The sequence below is a fragment of the Pimephales promelas genome, chromosome 3 (assembly GCF_988280905.1).
Source record: "Pimephales promelas chromosome 3, fPimPro1.hap1.1, whole genome shotgun sequence".
NCBI classification, from domain to species: Eukaryota; Metazoa; Chordata; class Actinopteri; order Cypriniformes; family Leuciscidae; genus Pimephales; species Pimephales promelas.
Window position 1 is genome coordinate 30842446 of NC_142771.1, and position 19951 is coordinate 30862396.

General features: G+C 34.7%; 3 protein-coding genes across 5 annotated transcripts; 2 read left to right on the plus strand and 1 right to left on the minus strand.

Annotated features, from left to right (window-relative positions):
* Window positions 1–1594: 1594 nt before the first annotated feature.
* On the plus strand, window positions 1595–12422 carry snx8a (sorting nexin 8a). Its single transcript, XM_039686774.2, has 13 exons — window positions 1595–1750; window positions 2722–2849; window positions 3041–3170; window positions 4122–4312; window positions 6085–6205; window positions 6539–6675; window positions 6829–6909; window positions 6986–7146; window positions 7272–7401; window positions 7480–7548; window positions 9203–9352; window positions 10477–10626; window positions 10745–12422. The coding sequence occupies exons 1-13, from the start codon at window positions 1729–1731 to the stop codon at window positions 10832–10834; spliced, it is 1560 nt and encodes a 519-aa protein (XP_039542708.2). The 5' UTR covers window positions 1595–1728; the 3' UTR covers window positions 10835–12422.
* Window positions 12423–13066: 644 nt separating this feature from the next.
* Window positions 13067–16607, minus strand: nudt1 (nudix (nucleoside diphosphate linked moiety X)-type motif 1). 2 transcript variants are annotated; one of them, XM_039686779.2, is made up of 4 exons: window positions 16468–16607; window positions 14926–15084; window positions 13663–13808; window positions 13067–13561 (listed from the first exon to the last, which is right to left on the minus strand). In XM_039686779.2, exons 2-4 carry the CDS (start codon window positions 15078–15080, stop codon window positions 13389–13391), a joined length of 474 nt encoding a protein of 157 aa, XP_039542713.1. In that variant the 5' UTR covers window positions 15081–15084; window positions 16468–16607; the 3' UTR covers window positions 13067–13388. The 2 variants fall into 2 exon arrangements, with proteins under 2 accessions (XP_039542713.1, XP_039542712.1); XM_039686778.2 differs by lacking the exon at window positions 16468–16607 and adding an exon at window positions 15467–15678.
* Window positions 16009–18329, plus strand: mrm2 (mitochondrial rRNA methyltransferase 2). Of its 2 annotated transcripts, XM_089128738.1 has the most exons (3): window positions 16009–16094; window positions 16306–16621; window positions 17812–18329. In XM_089128738.1, the coding sequence occupies exons 2-3, from the start codon at window positions 16321–16323 to the stop codon at window positions 18234–18236; spliced, it is 726 nt and encodes a 241-aa protein (XP_088984864.1). In that variant the 5' UTR covers window positions 16009–16094; window positions 16306–16320; the 3' UTR covers window positions 18237–18329. The 2 variants fall into 2 exon arrangements, with proteins under 2 accessions (XP_088984864.1, XP_039542710.1); XM_039686776.2 differs by having other exon boundaries at window positions 16017–16621.
* Window positions 18330–19951: the final 1622 nt, after the last annotated feature.

Here is a 19951-nt window from a genome sequence, read left to right on the forward strand (position 1 = left end):
CAGTAAATGATGAGTAAGTAATGACAACATTTTAATTTTGGGGTGAACTGTCCTTAAATGTGCATCCTCACAGGAAGAAACCATAAAAATGACCTTTGACCAAAAGCTTAAGGAATTAAAACCTAAGCACAATTTGGCTTGATGGTTAATTACTTATTCATGGCAGTAGAAATGAATATCTGGATTCTGTCTATGCCCGCAAGAAAGACAACCAAAACATTTTCTCAAAACAAGCCAAAATGAAATCTAAAATGTGTGATGAATAGTATGCAGAATAGAATTCATCCAAGAATAAATAATACATCTCTGAACATAAAGATATATGCCTGGATGGAAAGCCCCCAAAATGAAAGTCAAATTTAAGATGTCAATGAGTCAATGTATAATGTCATCAAAGTAATTATTAATTAAAGGCCCTTGAAATAAGGTGAATGTCTGTCTGAATATATGAAACTTTTTTTAAGTAATGACTGAACTTAAATATACAAGTTTGATAAAAATCATCATTAAAGAAGAAAATTTCATATGGCATTTAGAGGCTTTTGCATCTGAACTCTTCAATTATTAATTATTAAATTATTATTAATTATTATGGAATTATTAATGAAACTTTACCATAACCAAAATCTGGTAACGGCCTAACTAAATCTGGTAATAAACAACAATGCACAGATAATAGCTGCAGGCAACTTTAAAATACTGGCTTGTTTGAGTCTAAATAATTGAGCCTTTTCACTTTCACTTCCACTAAATGAAGGTATGGGCACTGGGATCAAAATGATATTTGCATTAGCTAAGCTCTGCAAGTCATGAGCTTTGGCATTTAAGCTTCACAGAGCAAGTACTGTATATATATATACATGATGATAATTAGTCAACAATATGCTATACTGGAAATGTTGTATATAAAACATAGCCTATTTATGTCTCAAGGAATGATTCATCAAGCGTTAGACTCCAAATCAATGCACAAATCAGTTTTTGCTAACTTTCCTAGAGTGACCTCAGCTTTCCTCAATTTTTATTGTCTTGTATTGAAATACAAATCTAAATCTATTCACTAAAAATACAATATTTTGGTTGCATTTGATTTAGTCTTAAAAAAACATTCTCAACCAGAGGGAAAAAAATACTCAATCATTTATGGCAAATCAACTCATGACTATTTCAGTTCCTTAAAATTATGGTGAATTCTGAATTTAGTATAAGATGTGTTGTTTTGTCTTCAACAGAAAAATATTTTGACTGAATGAGGAACAATAAAATGGGAAAGAGATTTCCAGGTTTCATGTTCCTTGTTCATGCATTTTTATTTTTTCAGAAATATCTCAAAAAATGATAACAAGCAAGTTGCAGTAGTAGCTGGGCAACACTTTGATGCTATAGGCTAATGGTAAATACTGTACAATGTTACAGTTGTTGTGAGTTTAATAAGGATGTTTTTTTTTTCAGAATATTGTTTTTTTTTCTTGTTTGTTTGTTTCTCACTTCCCATTGGTGAATTACATATTCTAACCACACAAAACCAGTCTGTAGCGTCATATAAAGATGTGTTTGTCCTCAAAGAGCCTGTGTCGAACTTGATGAGGCAGCTCCACCCACCCATGTCTGTATAGTAAACTATGTGTTTCCACATCATTACAACTTTAAGGAGAAGGACTAGGACATTCCTACTCTGTTCTGCAGGAAATCACATGGAGGTGCTATCGCTCACATGACATCTAAACTATGGCAGGGGACATCAATGAAGGTAGGGAATAGAAATTACGGTAATTTAAGCTAAATAGCGCGCAGTTTTAGATAGGCAAATGTATTGCTGTCTGTTTACCCTTTGTATCTTAACCTTTGTAGAACTTTGCAGTTTTATATATTTGAACGGCTATCCGCGAATTTTTTTTCTTAATTTAATGATGTTTTAAAAATTCGCGACTAAAAACGTGAGGCACTTTAACGCGAGTTTTACTTTGTTGTCTTGTTGCCATAAATGTTCATTTTTATTTGTTGTTTCACCACTCACCAGTTTCTACTGTTTACTGACGTTCATTGAAGTTGTCCGATTGACGACGCAATTAAAGTTTAAAGACAACATTGTATCGATTTATCTATAAAAATACATATACTGCACAACTACAATGTACTATGTAGGCTACTATTGTTTTAGTAATAGGCTTGTTTGGATAAAAAAAAAAAATGACATAGCCTAATCTTCTGTCAATTTGTTATTTCAAAAACGGATAGTTCACTTCACCCAAAATAAAAATCTGTCATCAATAACTCATTCGCGTGTCAATTTAAACCAATAGAATGTTATTAATCTTCCATAGGCCCTATTTGGATTATTTTAATGAAATCTCTGAGAGATTTCTGTCCCTCCATTCACCCAAAACTCTGACAGTTTAAGCATGCTTGAGCTGCAGTTGACCATATTTGTTTGCTGATCAGTTTTCACATATGAATAAAGCCTTAATTAAATTTTTTCATCATATAAAGCGATCATTTATCTAAACCACTCCATTAATATGAATTTCCTCTACTCTTTATGAAAGTTTTGAACCCTCTGAGTTTTGAGTGAGACTTTCAATGGAGGGACAGAAATCTTCATTTGTAATAATTCATTTCATTTATACGAATATAGTCATTTTCATCATAAAGAAAGTCTCGCTGAGTAATTGATTACAGGATGAACTACTATTCCTTCAACACACTGTCCTTTGAATCTAGGATCCGTCCCTGCATACTATCGTGAAGTGCATCAAGCCATCTGCTCCAGAACTGATGAACGAGTGCCTATCAGTGTATTTCTGAGAGTTCTCAGCAGAACAACTCTTTCCATCACCGTTCAAAACCAGGTGAGACTTGCACCAGGATTACATCTTATTATTGGTTAGGGAGACCGTAGCTGACAGTTAGCTAAATTACATCCTTTCAGTGACCTTATTTACAGCTGGATAAGGATATATTATCATGATTTTGTTGGGTTATCTTGTGTAACCATGACTTATTCTACACAGACTGAAAAGATATGTCGTTTACATTCTAGATAACCGAACATATAAACAATAGTGATGGATTGCTAAGTAAAGTCTCGCTGTATAAAGGCTTGGCTCTCATTGCCCTTGCTCAACAAGGAAAACCACCAAGTCCCAAACTGCTGGAGAATTTCATACAAGGTAAGCAAAAGCATATCAATTCCTCAGCTGACTGTAGTCAATGTGTAGCTTAATCAGATGTCATTTTAAAGTCAGTAAAGGCCAGTTAGTCTCCATAAAAACTGTCTTGTGTTCTACATAGGCCTATCATGTGATGTTGTATTGCCTCTCACATGCTGTCCCAAATGAATTACATCCAAGCTGCATTTCGCTGCCACACCATCTGTTTGCAGTGATTTGCGCAAGAGCAAAGCTTAATATGTGGAGGTTTTATATTACTGCTTTCAACATTTCAGCACTTTTCACTGTTCTCATGAGCACCTATACAGCATGTGTGAATGATTTACATTCCTCGGGTCTATGGTTATGTTGGGAGGGTTGTTCGATGGCTTATTTGAATGATTTTTCATCAGCTCCGAAGGGTTAAACTTTCTATTCAATACAGGCCTCTTGTGTTATTTCAGGTGTTGCCAGTATGACAGTTGACTGTGCACTTTAATAGTGAGGTTTCCTGTTCTCTCCTCTAAGCAAAACCAAGTTTTCCGTCCATTGCATACCAACTGCTTATCTCTCTATGGAATGGCCAAGAAGGATTTTTTTTGTTGTTGTTGCATTTTACCAAACAAAAGCAAAGATCCTGGTTTGAATCTGCTTAGACAACTTTTTGTAATGCAGAGTCACGTTGTTTTTTTCTCCTTTTCCAGATTTTCTTTTCTAAATGTGGCACACAAACCACAGAAATCCACCGGAATAAATACAGTATGGTGTGCCACGTAGTTCAACGTTGTTTTTCTCTCATTCCTCCTTGTTACTTTTCATGCTGTGTTATTAATGTGCTGTCATGAGACTGTCGCACGAGATCTTTGTCTTCTTTAAGTAGGATACTGTGATCACACATATGTAATGCTTAGTCAGTCATATCTGGCTCCACACCACGCTAAATACATTGTGTTGTATGTCATGTTTTTAAAGAGTTCCCAAAGCCTCAGCTAGGAGAGCCGAAGGAGCTTCAGAGTTTAAAGATGCAGTCGGTTCAGGAGACTCCCCTGATCTTGTCCGTGACTCTGGCAGAGCTGTTGAAGAAGGACACCGTCAAAGTTGACCTCATTCCTGAGAAGAAGGGACTGTTTCTTAAACATGTGGAGTATCAGGTCACCAGTGAGGTGAGTGAGTGTGTTTAGAGGCATTAATCAGACAAAATCGATTGGTCCAGTTCTACACCTTAAAAATTACTCAACTAATGGTTTAGGCCCTAAACCATTAGTTGAGTCATTGTTGCTGTGTCATACTAGCCCTGATGCACAAACAATGAGCCGAACATTTTCTTCTCTCCATATTAAAGGAGTAGTTCACTTTAAAAAAAAAACAACTTTTGCTGATAATTTACTCGACCTCATGACATCCAAGATGTCCATATCATTCTTTCTTCAGTCGAAAAGAAATTAAGGTTTTTGATGAAACCTAAATCCTTAAAAATCCAGGATTTTTCTCCATATAATGCACTTTAAAATGAATGAATCTTTTTCCGAGTCAATTCTTTCATTTTGTTTGCGAATGAACCAAATGATACGAAAAAGATTCGTTCATTTTGATAAACGAGTTCGAACGAACACGCATCCCAGAACAGAGCAAGGCGACCATTTGAGCTTATAAAACTTAAACTTTGTTTTATAATGAGCGATCGTTTCACTTATTCATCGTCTGAAATCGTTTAAAGCCATTTGAACAGTTTGCAGTTTGCACTGAAACTGTCTTTTGGACCTTGAACTGTTTGGTTACCAGTAAAGTCCATTATATGGAGAAAAATCCTGGAATGTTTTCATCAAAAACCTTAATTTCTTTTTTACTGAAGAAAGAAAGACATAGACATCTTGGATGACATGGGGGTGAGTAAATTATCAGCAAAAGTTTTTTTTTTTTTTTAAAGTGAACTACTCCTTTAAGCTTCAGCCTTAGCATTCGTGTTGGGTGATGCCATCAGATGTTGACACTCTGAAATAAATATTTAAACCGAGACTACTGAGTCTTTGTGATCACACTATTAAAACTCAGTAAAAACCCAGGGGGGGTTCTGAAGAAATATCTGAAATATTTGGTAGTTCCCCAAAGAACCTTTCATTGAACAGTTCTTAAAGGGATAGTTCACCCAAAAATGAAAATCCTGTCATTTCTTTCCAAACAGTAAGACTTATATTCATCTTCAGAACACAAATGAAGATCTTTTTAATAAAATCGGAGAGCTTTCTGTCCTCCATTGACAGCAACGCAACTACCACTTTGACGTTTCAAAAAGTTTATAAAAAGATCATAAAACGAATCCATATGAATTGAGCGTTTTATTCCAAATTTTAATGAGATAATTTTCATTTTTGGGTGAACTATCCCTTTAAAAGAACCATGTATTAATAATCTAAAGAACCTTTTTCTACTGTAAAGAACCGTTTGTGGAATGGAAATGTTCCATGAATATTTTGAATAGAACCATCAATGCAAATAAAAAACCTTTATTTTCAAGAGTGCAGTATCTTAAAGGTTTCATATAATGAAGGATCAATGTCCTTTGAGATAAAATACCTTGATGAGCAAATCAACATAACCTCTCCAGTCTAAGGGGGACCAGTGGTTTATTTCAGGGTAGACTGATTTGTGATCCTGTCATAGTAATCCTGACTTTGCGAAGAGGCTGTTTTTGAAAAATGAAGAAGTTAAAATCTATATTTGACACAGAAAATGAGATAATGACTTCTGGTGCAAAATATATTATTGTAAAAGGACCTCCACTGGAAAAATACAATTTTAAAATATTTATTTATTTTTCAATATAATTAAGGACTCATTCAGTCAAGCCATTTTTATGCATGCTGCTGAGTCATTGCAACAGTTACAGTTGTATTATTTAAATGTATCGCTGATAGTTCATGTGTCATGTGCCCAGCGTTTTACAGGCTCAGTCTATCGGCGATACAGCGATTTTGACGTCTTCCATGAGCTCCTGCTTCAGAGATATGCTTACAGAGTCGTGCCGGCGCTTCCTCCCAAAAGAGCGTTGAAAGGAGGTGGGCCGTTGTTTTTATTCACTGTAAAATACCAGCCTGAAAAGGGTTTGTGATCAAACCTTTATTTTATTATTATAGTCTTGTTCACCTCTCACTTAGGCTGTGCTGTGACATTCAAATGCTTTCTGGGAATGCACCAGACACACAATCGGGGCTCTCCCAAGGTTAAAAAAAAAGTAAACATGTTCTGATTTTCTGCAGACTTCAGCAATTTGCACTTCCATAGTAACTGAGTAGCAGAAAGCTCCTTGCTGTGTTCTATTAATGGAAGGACTATGTTTGGTTGTTTCTGGAAAAGTTTAATCTTTTCTCTGTTCTTTGGCCCCACTGCAGTCCTGACCTCCATGTCAGAGCGAGAGTTCATTGAAGGGCGGAGACGAGCCCTGGGAAGGTTCCTAAATCTTGTGGCGCGACACCCTGTCTTTTCCGAAGATGAGCTTGTGAAAACATTCCTCACCTTCAGTGGCTCGGTATGGACTTTTTGCCAACTTGATTCAAAGCTCTGGATAAACTGGATTGAATTTTATAGTGCAAGATAATTTGGGGTTGGGAAAATATATGTATTTTTTATGTTTTTCTTAGATGTTCATCAGGTTGTGAATTCCCATATTTATGTCCCATAGGATGTCCAACCTAAGCTTAGAGATGCTTGCAAAAAAATGGGGGATGAGTTCATGACCTGTACATATGCAACACTGGCCAAGGTTTGATTCAGCTTTATTTTACATGTATGCTAAATGTTTGTGCAATATTTATCAATCAATGTGATTTCTCCTCCAGGATTACCTCCCAGCAGATATCCAAAGTCAGTTTTCGTCCTGCCGGGAGCTCATCAGAAATATCCATAACAGTTTTCAGAAGTTACGAGACCGGGCAGAGAGGATGGCCGAGCGCTCAAAGGAGAACGCCACAGATCTGCTGATGTTTGGGAAGGAGCTCAGGTACCATTTTTTTTTTTATTGCAATTGACTATTTTTATTCTTGCAGTGGTTTGAGAGAGCTTGATCTCCAGAGGTTTGTGACTATTGGCTGTATAGATTTGAGCTTTGGTTTCTCTCCAATCCAGTTCTTTGGGATCAGATGAGTCCCCTGTGCCTGTCCTGGCATCCTGCAAGAGTCCCTGGGCTGCTCTTAGACGCTCTGTCAAAGGGCTCTCTGTTGAGTTCTCACTTCTGTCTGAAAGAGCTGCCCAACAGGTACTGTGCCGCCCACACATACCACGTGAATTGGTGGCACACTGCTACAGAGGAATTGAATGTGTTTACTTAATACAGGGCAGAAGAGAGGAGGATGATGTGGTGGAAAAACTAAATCTGTTTCTGGACCTGCTGCAATCGTACAGGGTGAGTACAGATGCATTTTTTTTTTGTCTCATTTGAGAAGTTTTTCTTTTATTTTTTTGTCTATTTTTAGTAAATAAACTGAAATATGATTTTTTTAAAATCCACTATTGGTTAAAAGTTAGGAATAATTAAGATTTCTTTCAGTGTTTTTGAAAGAAGCCTCTTATGTTTGTTAATTTTATATACAAATGTGCGTCAGAGCAAATATGTAAATAGGACCATTATAAAATATGCTGATGACACCGCTATAGTGAGTTTGCTCCATAAAAATGAAAGAGGCCATGGTCCAATAATTGAAGACGTTGTCAGATGGTGCGAGGAGTCACATCTTCAATTGAACATATCCAAAACAAAGAATATGTACTTTGATTACCACTAGGATATGAGGCAATAATTATAAATGGTCAACTAGTGGACCAAGTACAATCTTATGGATACCTAGGGACAATTATTGACTCTAAATTAAATTTCCAGGAGAATTGTGAGGCTGTCTGTAAAAAAGGGCAAGAGCGCCTATACTGTTTGAGAAAATTACATCATTTCAATATAGATAAGACCATGATGACCTTATTTTATAAGTCTTTTATTGAAACCATTATATCATTTGACTTGGTGGCATGGTTTGGTTGTGTCTCAGTCAAGCATAAAAATCACCTAAACCAAATTGTAAAGTGGTCAAGTAAGCTGACTGGGGAATCCCAGCTGCACCCTATGACTCTGTATGAAAAACAATTACAGAAGTTAGCTATGGCTATCACTAATGATAGTCTATATCCTCTGAATAGGGAATTCCAGAGTCTCCCTTCGGGACGGAGGTTGAAAGTCCCTATTTGTAGAGCCACTCGTTTTAAAAACAGTTTTGTACCAGCAGCAATCACTCTGTTAAATAAGGTGTAAGCGCTTTGGTCATGTAGGCTACTGTTCTCTGTTCCTTCTTTTTGTTTATTTTTATTGCCTGTTTTTTACATGTTTTAATGTCTTGTGTGTTGTATGTCATGTTGTGGTCAACAATGTTCTCAGGATGTCCTGCCTCTTAGACTGCAAAACCAGTTTACCTGTCCTACGGGTAATAATAAAGTAACCAAACCAAACCATGTTCACTGTGAAATATCATAAATATTATTTTACCTTTATTTTTTATTTATTTTTTTCAGCATTGTCATGTGATCCTTCAGAATCATTCTAATATTCTGATTTGCTCCTCAAAACATTTCTTATTATTATCAATGTTGTGCTGCTTAATATTTCTGTGAAAACTGATATACTACTTCTACTCAAAAGTCTGGGGTAAGTATCATTTTATTCAGTGAGGATGCATTACACTTTTCAAAAGTGACAGTAAAGACACAAATTCTGTTCTTTTTGTCTTTCTATTCATCAAAGAATAATCAAATCAAAACCTTTTCAACATTGATATAATAAGAACCATTATTAAGAATTGAGCACCAATTATAACTAAGAAGCAAATCAGCATATCATAATGAGAGAGGACATGAAATAATGGGAATGAGTTACAAAATTGGCACGCGTTGCAAGCTGGATTCAAACCTGTGTCTCCCGCATGAGCACCAAAGCTCAATGTGCATATAAGGTAGCCAATAAGCCAAGCCACAGCAGGTTTTTTTAGTGAGCATTTATTTGTGTTGTCATATAGGACTTGTGTGAACGGCACGAGAAAGGGGTCTTGCACGAACATCAGCGAGCGTTACAGAAGTACGGTGTCATGAAGAGACAAATGCTGAGCGCCACCGTGCAGCCTAAAGAACAGGTTTCTGTAGAGCAGCTGGAGTCCCGCATCGTCCAGGTCAGCCCTCACTCACAGCCCTGACTTAAATGACAATTAATAGGTAGTCTTCATTGTCTTTTAAGTGAAATTACTGAACTTAAATATACAAGCTTGATAAAAATGATCATTCTAGAAGAAAATTTCAAATGGCACTTAGAGGCTTTTGCGTCTGAACTCTTCATATATACAGCATGTATATTAACTCAAATCTTTATATTTATTTGATAAAGATTCGAGAATATGTTTAAAAATATATAAAATAATATGTTAGAAGATTTTTTTAGTGATGTCACAGTTAAAATGTTAGCTTTAAGATATTCAAAAATGATGGTCGGTAAAATGTTTTATTTATTTATTAATAATTTAATTCAACAAGGACATTAAATTTATCAAAAGGGACAGTAAGGACAAACATTTTATATAAGATTTATATTTCAAATAAAATTTCATATTTCTATTTCAAAAATATAAAGCATCTGATTTCAAAATTGATAATAATACTTTTTTTTAAGCACAAAGTCATCATATCAGTATAATTTCTGAAAGATCATGTAACACTGAACACTATGGGGATGACTGCTAAAATACATAAAGAAATATATTCAATTTTCTAAATATATTAAATAGAAAATGCTGTAGTTCTTTGATGTAAAATTGAACCAAACTGAGAAAAAAACAACACTATTCTAATGTAATGGCATTGCATCAAGAGCACTCAAAATATTGTACATGCAACCAAGTAATTCCAAGCAAGTTTATAATCTATATTTTTACTTTCCAGATTTGCATTTAAGCATTTAATTGATCACTTGAGTAGCCATTTTGCACATTTTGTTAATTATTTTAAGGATTTATAAATTGAATTTTGTTAGAAAAATAACTTTTATAAAGGCCCCTTCTCTTTTTATGATAAAAACCCGGCCAGCTGGAGGACGAGAGAAAGTATGTCTCATGATGCAATTCCAAGTCATGTGAGGCACATACTGTTTTACATTCAAATAACGTCATGATCCAATGGGTTTTAACTGCTGGATGGCTCATTGTGAGCAAGTAGCAGACATCAGTCACTACAGGAAAGATGATGATGATGATAATTTGGGGTGGGATGATGTGACCTCACTTTGATCTCTGACTCACGGCAGCAAGAAAACGCCATTCAGGTCATGGAGCTGCGCAACTACTTCTCCCTGTTCTGCCTGCACCAGGAGAGCCAGCTCATATTCACATACCTGCCCATCACATCTCTCATCCTGGGGGCATTTGTAGACTCACAGGTGCTGGGACATAAAGATGTAAGCTTATATCTCGTATCAACAGTATGTGTGTTAAGAGTTATTCTTTTCAATAAGTGCCAAAGCTGCTTTGTTTATTACTTGGATGTTAACAAAACCTTATTTTGCTCTGATCTAGATGGGTGAGGTGTGGCAAGATCTTCATTCCAAGCTCAAAAGTCTTTTCGGGGACGGTAATGGGCAGTCTCCGCCTCTCAGCCCAAAATAACCTCCCTTCTGTGCCTTCAGAATCTCAAGAAGACAATTAACTCTAGCCTGTTTTGAATCGCAGGATATCTACAGGAGTTACAGACAGTCAATATTAAAAGCACCTTGCAATGAATATTGGAAACTGTGTATGTTCATGCAGCAGATCTTAAAATATCACTGAGGTGAAGAAGGCCCTCAATTTCCTACAGTTTGAGCGAATGGACAGCTAAAATAATTGGCTATGCTGTTGTGAATCATTTTAGGAAGACACTGCACTGTGTGTTTTACATGTAGCCTATGCAAAGATGATGTTGCTGTTTTGAAATTTAAGCTACTCTGTACAAAAAAAATTCAAGAATAACACATGACAAAATAGCTATTCTAGATGCTACTTTAGGTGTAATAAGAAATGAGCTGAGAAGCTAATAGATACATATCAGACATGGAAAATATTCAGAGATTATGCTATTAGTTGCAGGCACTGTATTATTATGTGTTTGTGGTCATAGCCTCTGTTGTGTATTTTGTAATCTGCACTCCATGTGCTTCCATCTTTGTTTTTTCACTTCATCATTTTTAAGGAATGGCTGTAGGCTGCTACCATTCAAAAGAGGTATTTTATTCATTTCATTTATTTCTTCATTTTTCAGCAAGGATGCATTAAATTGATCAAAAGTGCCTGTAAAGACAAAGGCAAAGACATTGATTTATGTAATCAAAGAAATAGACAACACAACTTTATAAAAAGTTGACAGTATTGCCATCACAGGAATCAATTACATTTTAGAAGAAAATGATATAGAAAACAGTTATTTTAAATGGTTTTAAGTTATGCAGCCTTGAGCATTTCAAAAACATTACCGTGAGGTATTCGAACTTGAACGGTAGTGTAGGCAGACTATATACGTGAAATATACCTATAATTAATTGTTAAACTGTTCTGTAAAATGTAACTAACTGTTCTGTAACTAAGTCTGAGCCTAGATCGAGAGCATCTTGAAATGAAGCAATAACTACCATTAGCATGAAATTATTAGCCGCTAGCTGCTCTACAGCCTACACCGAAGACCTGTTTTCAGTCATTTGATAAATCACAAAGGTCTGCAATTCACGGACTGTTTTTGTAAGAACTTTACTTTGAAATATGTCTGCCAATTTTTCATGTTTTATTGACACATTGTTGTTGTTGGTTGATAACGCATGTATCATGCATATTTTGTCTTAATTGTTTTACATTCTAGTAAACCCATTTGCAGAGCTTATTTTTATCAGTTCATGTTTGATGGTTCGGTTGAGGAAAGCAAATTAATGTTAACTGGTTTTTGTTCTCTGATATATTCAAAAAACATATTCAATTGGCTTTATGCACAGCTCCATTACTTCCTGAACTTCAGCCTTGTTTCCTGTCTGCCATTTTTGGACAAACTGATTAATTCAGGTGTGTCTGACCTCAGTAGTCACAACAACAATAATCAGACACACCTGAATTAATCGAATTTTGTCCAATAATGGCAGACAGGAAACAAGGAGCTGACTGAAGTTCAGGAAGTAGTGCAGCTGTGCATAAAGCCAATTCTGCCATCTGCTGGCACAGAGAGTAAATGCAAGTTTGAGAATTTTGATCAAAAGTGTCAATAGCATTTGTATAAAAAAGATGTCGATTTCAACTTTTTAATATTAAAAAATGTAAATTATTTACGTTGCCACAAAAAAAAATGAAAGCAGCAAAACGGTTTTCTACATACCTATGAAACTGCCAGTGTTTTTTTTCTAGATATAAAAGTATGGCCAATATATATATATATATATATATATATATATATAAAGATTAATCGCATCCAAAATAAAAGTTTGTGTTTACATAATATATGTCGGTGCACTGTGTATAATTATTTTGTATAAATACACACACAGGAATGTATATTTAATAAAAAAAAAATTATTTATATGTTATTATATACAGTATATGTAAAATATTTATATATAATATAAATTATATATAAATCTATTTACAGTATATACATGAAAATATTTCTTAAATATATGAAAGCATGTGTGTGTATTTATCTATATAAAATAATTATACACAGTGCACCCACATATATTATGAAAACACAAAACTTTTACTTTAGATGCGATTAATCGTTTGACAGCCCTAATATATATATATATATATATATATATATATATATATATATATATATATATGTGTTTATCATATAATTTGAAATAATTGAAGAATACACAAAGATGTACATCAGAATATTTAATCAAGATAAACTTCCGATTAAACTTGTTTTTTTTTTTAGATGACAAGTAGTTGAGAGAACTTTAGGTAGAAATGAACTTTATGTACACTACTGATGGAAAAACCGTTGTAAGAATGAGGAAAAAAGAAACAGGTAAAAACAAAACATTGGAATACAGATCATGATGCATATGAGGATTCAACCAAAATATAAATGAAACATCAAACTAATGGATAACGTTATTTTCTTGTGTGAGCATCAGCTTTTGCTGGATAATTTCCACTGATACAGTGGCAATGTCCATCAATGGAATTAAAACCCCAATCAAACGTCGTCCACCTCCTCCAGTTTATGCTCCACTATCACATCATGACCGTGGAATTTAAAATATCCCAAGAACTTCTTTTTCTGAAGCATCAGTGGGAACCACAGGACATCATCTGCCCACATCTGGCTGAAAGGGATTTTGTCGGTGTCAAACCACTGTGGCCTCATCTCTGAAAGACAAAACAAACCGCTTCAGTGGCACGTTATTAGACCTTCCGTCTCAGTATGTGTCTCGCAAACTGAATCATAAAGTGATGTGGAGCTTTATTACCGTCTGATTCGGTTGGCTCTCCTTTATAGGTGTCAGCTCTGAAAATGTGGACATCGAGCAGTTCTGTTTCCCCAATAAACTCAAATTTGATATTTCCAATCTTGAGAAGGGTGTCAACAGTGAGGCCACTTTCCTCTAGCAGCTCCCTGTCAAATTAAATGGCATTTTGTTTCAGCTGGAAACCAATAAAAGCAGGGAAGATTGAACATGACCAATCGCTGACACCATTGTTAAGTTCAACAGAAGAGTAAATAGTTTGAACCTTGTAACGTTGTGAATGTTTGATATTGTTTAACTTTGACGTGGAGTTTCAAGGAAGTGAAAAAACAGACACTGGAGGGAAAATGATGGGTTTTCTAAAGTAAAACTTTCACTTTCAGTCTCTAGGTACCAGAAAGACGACCAATCTTAATGCTTTTACACCTGAAAAACACTGCTATTATTCGTTGTAGGAACTGTAACGCATTTATATTAATGGGTGACCATTTTTGGTGTCCAGTTCCTGGAAAATGTCTAACTTTATAACAAACGCACAAATATATTTACCATAAGTCATTACTGTATACAGTATATTCACTGTTTGTGAATTACAAAATTAAATACAATTACAATATTTAAAAATATATTTGTTAAATAGTTTTTGTAAAGTCATAATTTTGTTATAATATTGTTTTGATGCAATGGTTACTATTATTTTCCATAGTTTACAATTTTAATTTACTTTTTAAATATAATTTAAATTTACTATTATTTTCCATGGAAACCTTCAATAATTAAATGTTAAAAAACACAAATGTACTTTATTTATTTTTTATTAACCAAAGATTTTGCTGCTAACCTTCGATGATTCAATTCAACCATAATTATTTTAATATTATATATATATATATATATATATATATATATACACACACATTTTTTAAATAAACATCACATTTGTGCTTCTTTTTCGTTTGTTTTTGTTGCTGTTGTTAGAACTTTCTTCTGCGTTTTGCTTTCTTCTTCTTCTTCTTTATTTGCTTACTTGCTCTTCTTTATTTAGGGAGTAAAGTAAAGCAATATTATAACACATGACTTTTAAAAGCCACTTTCCCCAACACTGATTAAAATAACAGTATATGACAAACACACAACTACATGAGAATGAAAAAATATATATATATATATAAAATTGTTTTCAAAATGTTAACAACATCCATAATAGCATATCAAGGATACTGAACGCTGCAAAAGAACACATCAGTGAATGGGTGTTGGACTCACCGTCGGGCAGCCTGCTCGATGGTCTCTCCAGTCTGGACTTTCCCTCCAAACCCATTCCATTTGCCCGCTCCAAAGCCTCTTTTCTTCATGCCCAATAACACCCGGCCAGGCTGCACTACCAGAACCAGGGTCAGCAGTTTAGAGCTCAGCATCATCACCCTAGACATATAGTACAACATGCTGTAATACAATTGAATTTCTTTCTTTCTTTCTTTATATATATATATATATATATATATATATATATATATATATATATATATATATATATATATATATATCCTTATAATGTTATATATGTCTTTAGCAGGTGCTTCCTTCAATATAGAGAAACAAAAAATTGCAGGTCCTTCCTGCAATATAATTTTGAATAATATATTCCATTAGACAGATCAAGTTCTTAGTTTTATTTACAGCATTCAAATTAGCTTTTCTTCAGTCTATAAACAAAGTGATAACGTTGAATGATAATTCAGATGATTCAGTACAGACAAGTTTCTTAAGTTAATCACTGTTGCTTCTATCCAAAAAAATAGCTTACTTTGTCCAACGAAATCAGTATATAGACAAAAAAAAATGTAATAACAACATATATTAAGACAGATGCGTGAATACGTATATATAAGTCTGGAGGCTTAGTTTAATGAATCGGTCGAGCTTGTTTACCGCGTGTTGCTCGCGATCACATGGACGCTTCAGATTGACAACAGTGAATTTGGCCATAATAGTGATTAACGTCCACATAGAGGTTATTATTGTTCCAAATTCGACAGATAATTTACAGATCTGCACAATATTTAAACTCCGCCCACCTAAGGTTTGTCATCTAGAGTGCAACAGTGAAATGTGATCGGTCAGAAATCCGACTCGTTTCTATGAATCGGTTCTTTCGAACATCACTAAACGAACTTAAAAACCATAAATCAGTTAATCGTTTTTTAATGTTTTTGCAAATATATATCATATACGTTTTATTTAGTAACATTTCTGCTATGCGACTATTAAAGGCTATTATTTTCACCATTCCGTCATACGCAGTTCATTGAAAAGATCCGACTCAAGAGAACGAGTCCTTCACGACACGGACATCGTAGTGTGCAACGGTCAAATATTCTCGACTGGAAAAAAATATTAGACAGAAATACATTCGAGGATAGCCATCTAAAACCGTGAGATTTATCTGATATATACATGAACACATTTAATCTAAATGTCTAAATGATTAATACGTTATTCTAAAGACAAATACATCACAATAATGTATAACTCAACGATTTGAAAGGTTCTGCGCAAACTTCGCGCTTCTGTGACATCATGCGGACACCAGACGCACATGTGTCTTCTTGTTTTCATTTACTTCGTCATTAAATTCCTCTACAGGTCACTTCTTTGAAAATGATGAGGAAATGTATACAAAAGTCGTTCATTCACATGTCAGCGGTCTATCAAAAGAAGACGCCTCTGCATATGAAGGGGAAAAGTGCTGCTGATCAGAGATGGCTGGTGCGGCAGCTCAATGACCCTTTCGTTAAAGCTGCTCACCTGCAGAATTACCGCTGTAGAAGCGCCTTTAAACTGATCGAGATAGATGACAAATACAGACTTCTGAAACCTGGTTTAAGTGTCATAGATTGCGGTGCTGCGCCTGGTGCGTGGAGTCAAGTTGCCGTCCAGAGAGTCAATTCAACAGCAGAAAGTAAGTGAGCCATTGAATTGAATCGAAATGAATGAATCACTAATATAATATCACTTCATATAATATCTATGCATGCCATCTTGTGGGGCAAAAAAGAGAAGGTATTATATTATTATTATTATTATTATAAAAATATTTATTTAAAAAAATTCTCTTCTTTTGAAGTTTTTATAAAAACAAAAAAAATGCAATCAAATAAATCAATCAAATGAGAATATTAGTACAGGTCAAACTTTTTTTTTTTTTAAACAAAACGAAAAAAAAAAAAAAACCCTGTAATATTGTGAAATAGTATTACAATTTTAAAAGATTCAAAGCTGTTTTTTTGCCCTTACTCCAGTTGCCAGTGTCACATGATCCTTGAGAAATCATAATAATATGCTGCTTTGATACTCAGTTTTGATCAATGTTGGAAACAGTTGTGCTGCTTAATATATATATTTCGTTTTTGGAACCTGTGATATATTTTTTTTCCCTGATTTATTGATGAATAAAAAGTTAAAAAGAACAGCATTTATTCAAGATAGAAATCTTTTCTAACTAGTCTTTCTAACTAGTCCACTTTTGATCAATTTACCACATCCTTGCTGAATAAAAGTATTAATTTCTTTCAAATAATAATAATAATACTTATACTTATAATACCCGAAAGGTAGTGTATATTGTTACAAAATATTAATATTTTAAATAAATGCTGTTCTTTTTGAAACTTTTTATTCATCGAAAAATCCTGAAATTTTTTTTATAAAGTATATATTATTAGAATGATTTCTGAAGGATCATGTGACCCTGAAGACTGGAGTAATGATGTTAAAAAAAAAAAAAACTGTTGTAATAATATTTCTCAATATTACTGTTGTTACTACATTTTAATCAAATAAAAGCAGCCTAGATAAGCATTAGAAATAATTATTTAAAACAAGTCATACCAAGCTCAAACATTTGGACAACAGTACATGGGTTAAAAAAAAATAAAAGGTCAAATATAGTTATTTAATATTTTAATATTTAATATAAATATAGTTAAACAATATTTTTGGAATCACTTTCAGAAAGTTTTTCCATTAATCCATGCTGCATTTCGTCCGCTAGTGTGGATGTAAATATAGTTATCGTTCTTTATGTGAACAGGCCTTTTAATTTGTTTATTCAATAATGTTTTTAAAGCTCCATACCTTTGTTCATTCCAGGTGCAGATCTTCCAAAAGGAAGCGTTATAGGAATAGACATATTACGCATCGCCCCTTTGGATGGAGCTCAGTTTCTGTCCAATCACGACATCACTGCTCTTTCAACTCACACGGCGCTAGAGAGGCTCCTCCCTGAAGCTGGAGCAGATATCATCCTCAGTGACATGGCCCCCAATGCCAGTGGGCTCAGGGAACTGGATCATGAAAGACTGGTCACCATGTGTCTATCAGCGCTGGACTTAGCTGACAAGGTTTTGCGTCCCGGGGGCTCTTTGATTTGTAAATACTGGGATGGAGCTCTGGCCAATAAGCTCCAGCAGAGACTTTCCTCTATGTTTCAAGATGTAAGAACCGTAAAGCCAAGAGCAAGCAGGAAAGAGTCAGCAGAGCTTTTCTTTCTGGCCAGGATGTTTAAAATGAAATAGGATGAAGGATGCTTTTTCATGCAAATCCAATTTTAATATATGAGATATAAATAAATACATATTTATTAAAAGAAAGTAGTTGGGTTTGTATTGCTTACCTGTAACATTAGAAACTTGAAACCTAATACACATCCTGAACATTAAAAAAATGCTATAGTAGAATAATATGAAGTCAGATTTGCATTTGATTTTCAGTTTATCAGTAAGGCCTAGCAGCATTAAAGTCATGGTTGGCATACATCTAAAATGCTTTTTAGTAAGTAATTTCAGATTTATAGGATATTTTACACTAAGAGTGTATAGTTTCCTCTTATTAGTAAATTATGTCTTTATGAAAGCACATATAACATTTGGTATTTGATGGATTAGATCAGTGGTTCTCAAATGGCCATCCGTGAAGTATTTGTATAAAGTTGTGTAAAGTAAAAACTTAATAAAATCATTAGAATTGACTAAAAGTGACTAAAAGTTACAACAATGTGTCTTTACCTTAAGACTTTACTCAAGTTGTTTTGGAATTGGTGACTTGTAACTTGTAATTTTCGCCGTAAGGTATCCGCGCTTTTACTCTCAAGTGTTTAAAGGTACAATATGCAAGATTGTTTCGCCACCAGGGGTCGCTAACCTCTTACAATAACAAAGGTGTATATTAATGACGTATATTCCGCATTAAGCGGAATTATGGATCTTGTCGTCGATCTTTTATGGATGAGTGAATACATTGATGTTTTTAACATGACTGTAGTGTGAAGCACTGCGCGATTGCTAGACGTATACCAGCGCCACACGCAACGCGAGTCCCGCGGATATAAAGGAATAAGGACATTTAATTCTACCGAACTACACGCCGAATTACTCACACAGGTCAGTTTATTAGAGGAATTAAACTTGAGGTAACGCAGCGCTGCTTCACTTGCTCTAACAGTTTCACTATCACACTAAACGGCATTTGAGTGTGTTGAATATTAGTTAGGTTGTTTGTTGGCTCTTTGAGACTAAGCTAGATTAACATACAGATCATATTCTAACTTTTCATCATGTTGAACTACATAACATTGATCAGTTTTATATACTTTCATTTGCTCACCTGTTTGCTCAAGTAACATGCAACACTCGCGTCTTTGTCAAGTCGAAGTTAGCCGTGGACGTGGAGCTCTCGGCATCTCGAAAGATGTTGAGATGTCTTCGTTTTAGTCCTCTTTGTGTCTCAAAGTCTGCTTGCCATGGTCCATAATGTTTGAACAAAACCCTGCTAGGGACGCTCACGCTGTTGAACGCGCATAACGGGCATAACCGACCCAGTTGTCCACGTCTGTCGCCATGGTTACTATTGCAGTACGAGGTCAAACCCATAGACAGTAAAAGAAATGGACACAGTGACCCCCTTGATTTAAATCAGGTCAAACCTGTCGGAAACCAGGGGTAACGCGGATATGACACACGCCCCGTTTCCTTGATTAAAAATGGCATTTTTCTCACGATTTACAAATAGTTGGAAACATTTGGGATATTAACACTTATTTGGGATAAGTAATCAACTAAACAAAATATATAATATTGGTCTAGTGTTCTTTGGATATTTTACTGCAAAAATCCTGCATATTGTACCTTTAAGGTACTCTTCTCCACAATTTTTGTTTTACTCTTGACTTGTTCTCCACCCAACACTGGATTGAACAATATTCAGTTGGCCTGAAGATGGTGCTCTTGAGTTG

Coding starts and splice junctions, on each gene's coding strand:
- snx8a (XM_039686774.2), top strand. CDS start 1,729: ATGGCAGGGGACATCAATGAAG. Junction 2,850..3,040: donor CCATCACCGTTCAAAACCAG/GTGAGACTTGCA, acceptor TTTACATTCTAG/ATAACCGAACATATAAACAA. Junction 9,353..10,476: donor TGGAGTCCCGCATCGTCCAG/GTCAGCCCTCAC, acceptor GACTCACGGCAG/CAAGAAAACGCCATTCAGGT.
- nudt1 (XM_039686779.2), bottom strand. CDS start 15,080: ATGATGCTGAGCTCTAAACTGCTGACCCTGGTTCTGGTAGTGCAGCCT. Junction 13,809..14,925: donor ATCGAGCAGGCTGCCCGACG/GTGAGTCCAACA, acceptor TTAATTTGACAG/GGAGCTGCTAGAGGAAAGTG. Junction 13,562..13,662: donor AGAGCCAACCGAATCAGACG/GTAATAAAGCTC, acceptor TTTGTCTTTCAG/AGATGAGGCCACAGTGGTTT.
- mrm2 (XM_089128738.1), top strand. CDS start 16,321: ATGATGAGGAAATGTATACAAAAGTCGTTCATTCACATGTCAGCGGTC. Junction 16,622..17,811: donor AGTCAATTCAACAGCAGAAA/GTAAGTGAGCCA, acceptor TGTTCATTCCAG/GTGCAGATCTTCCAAAAGGA.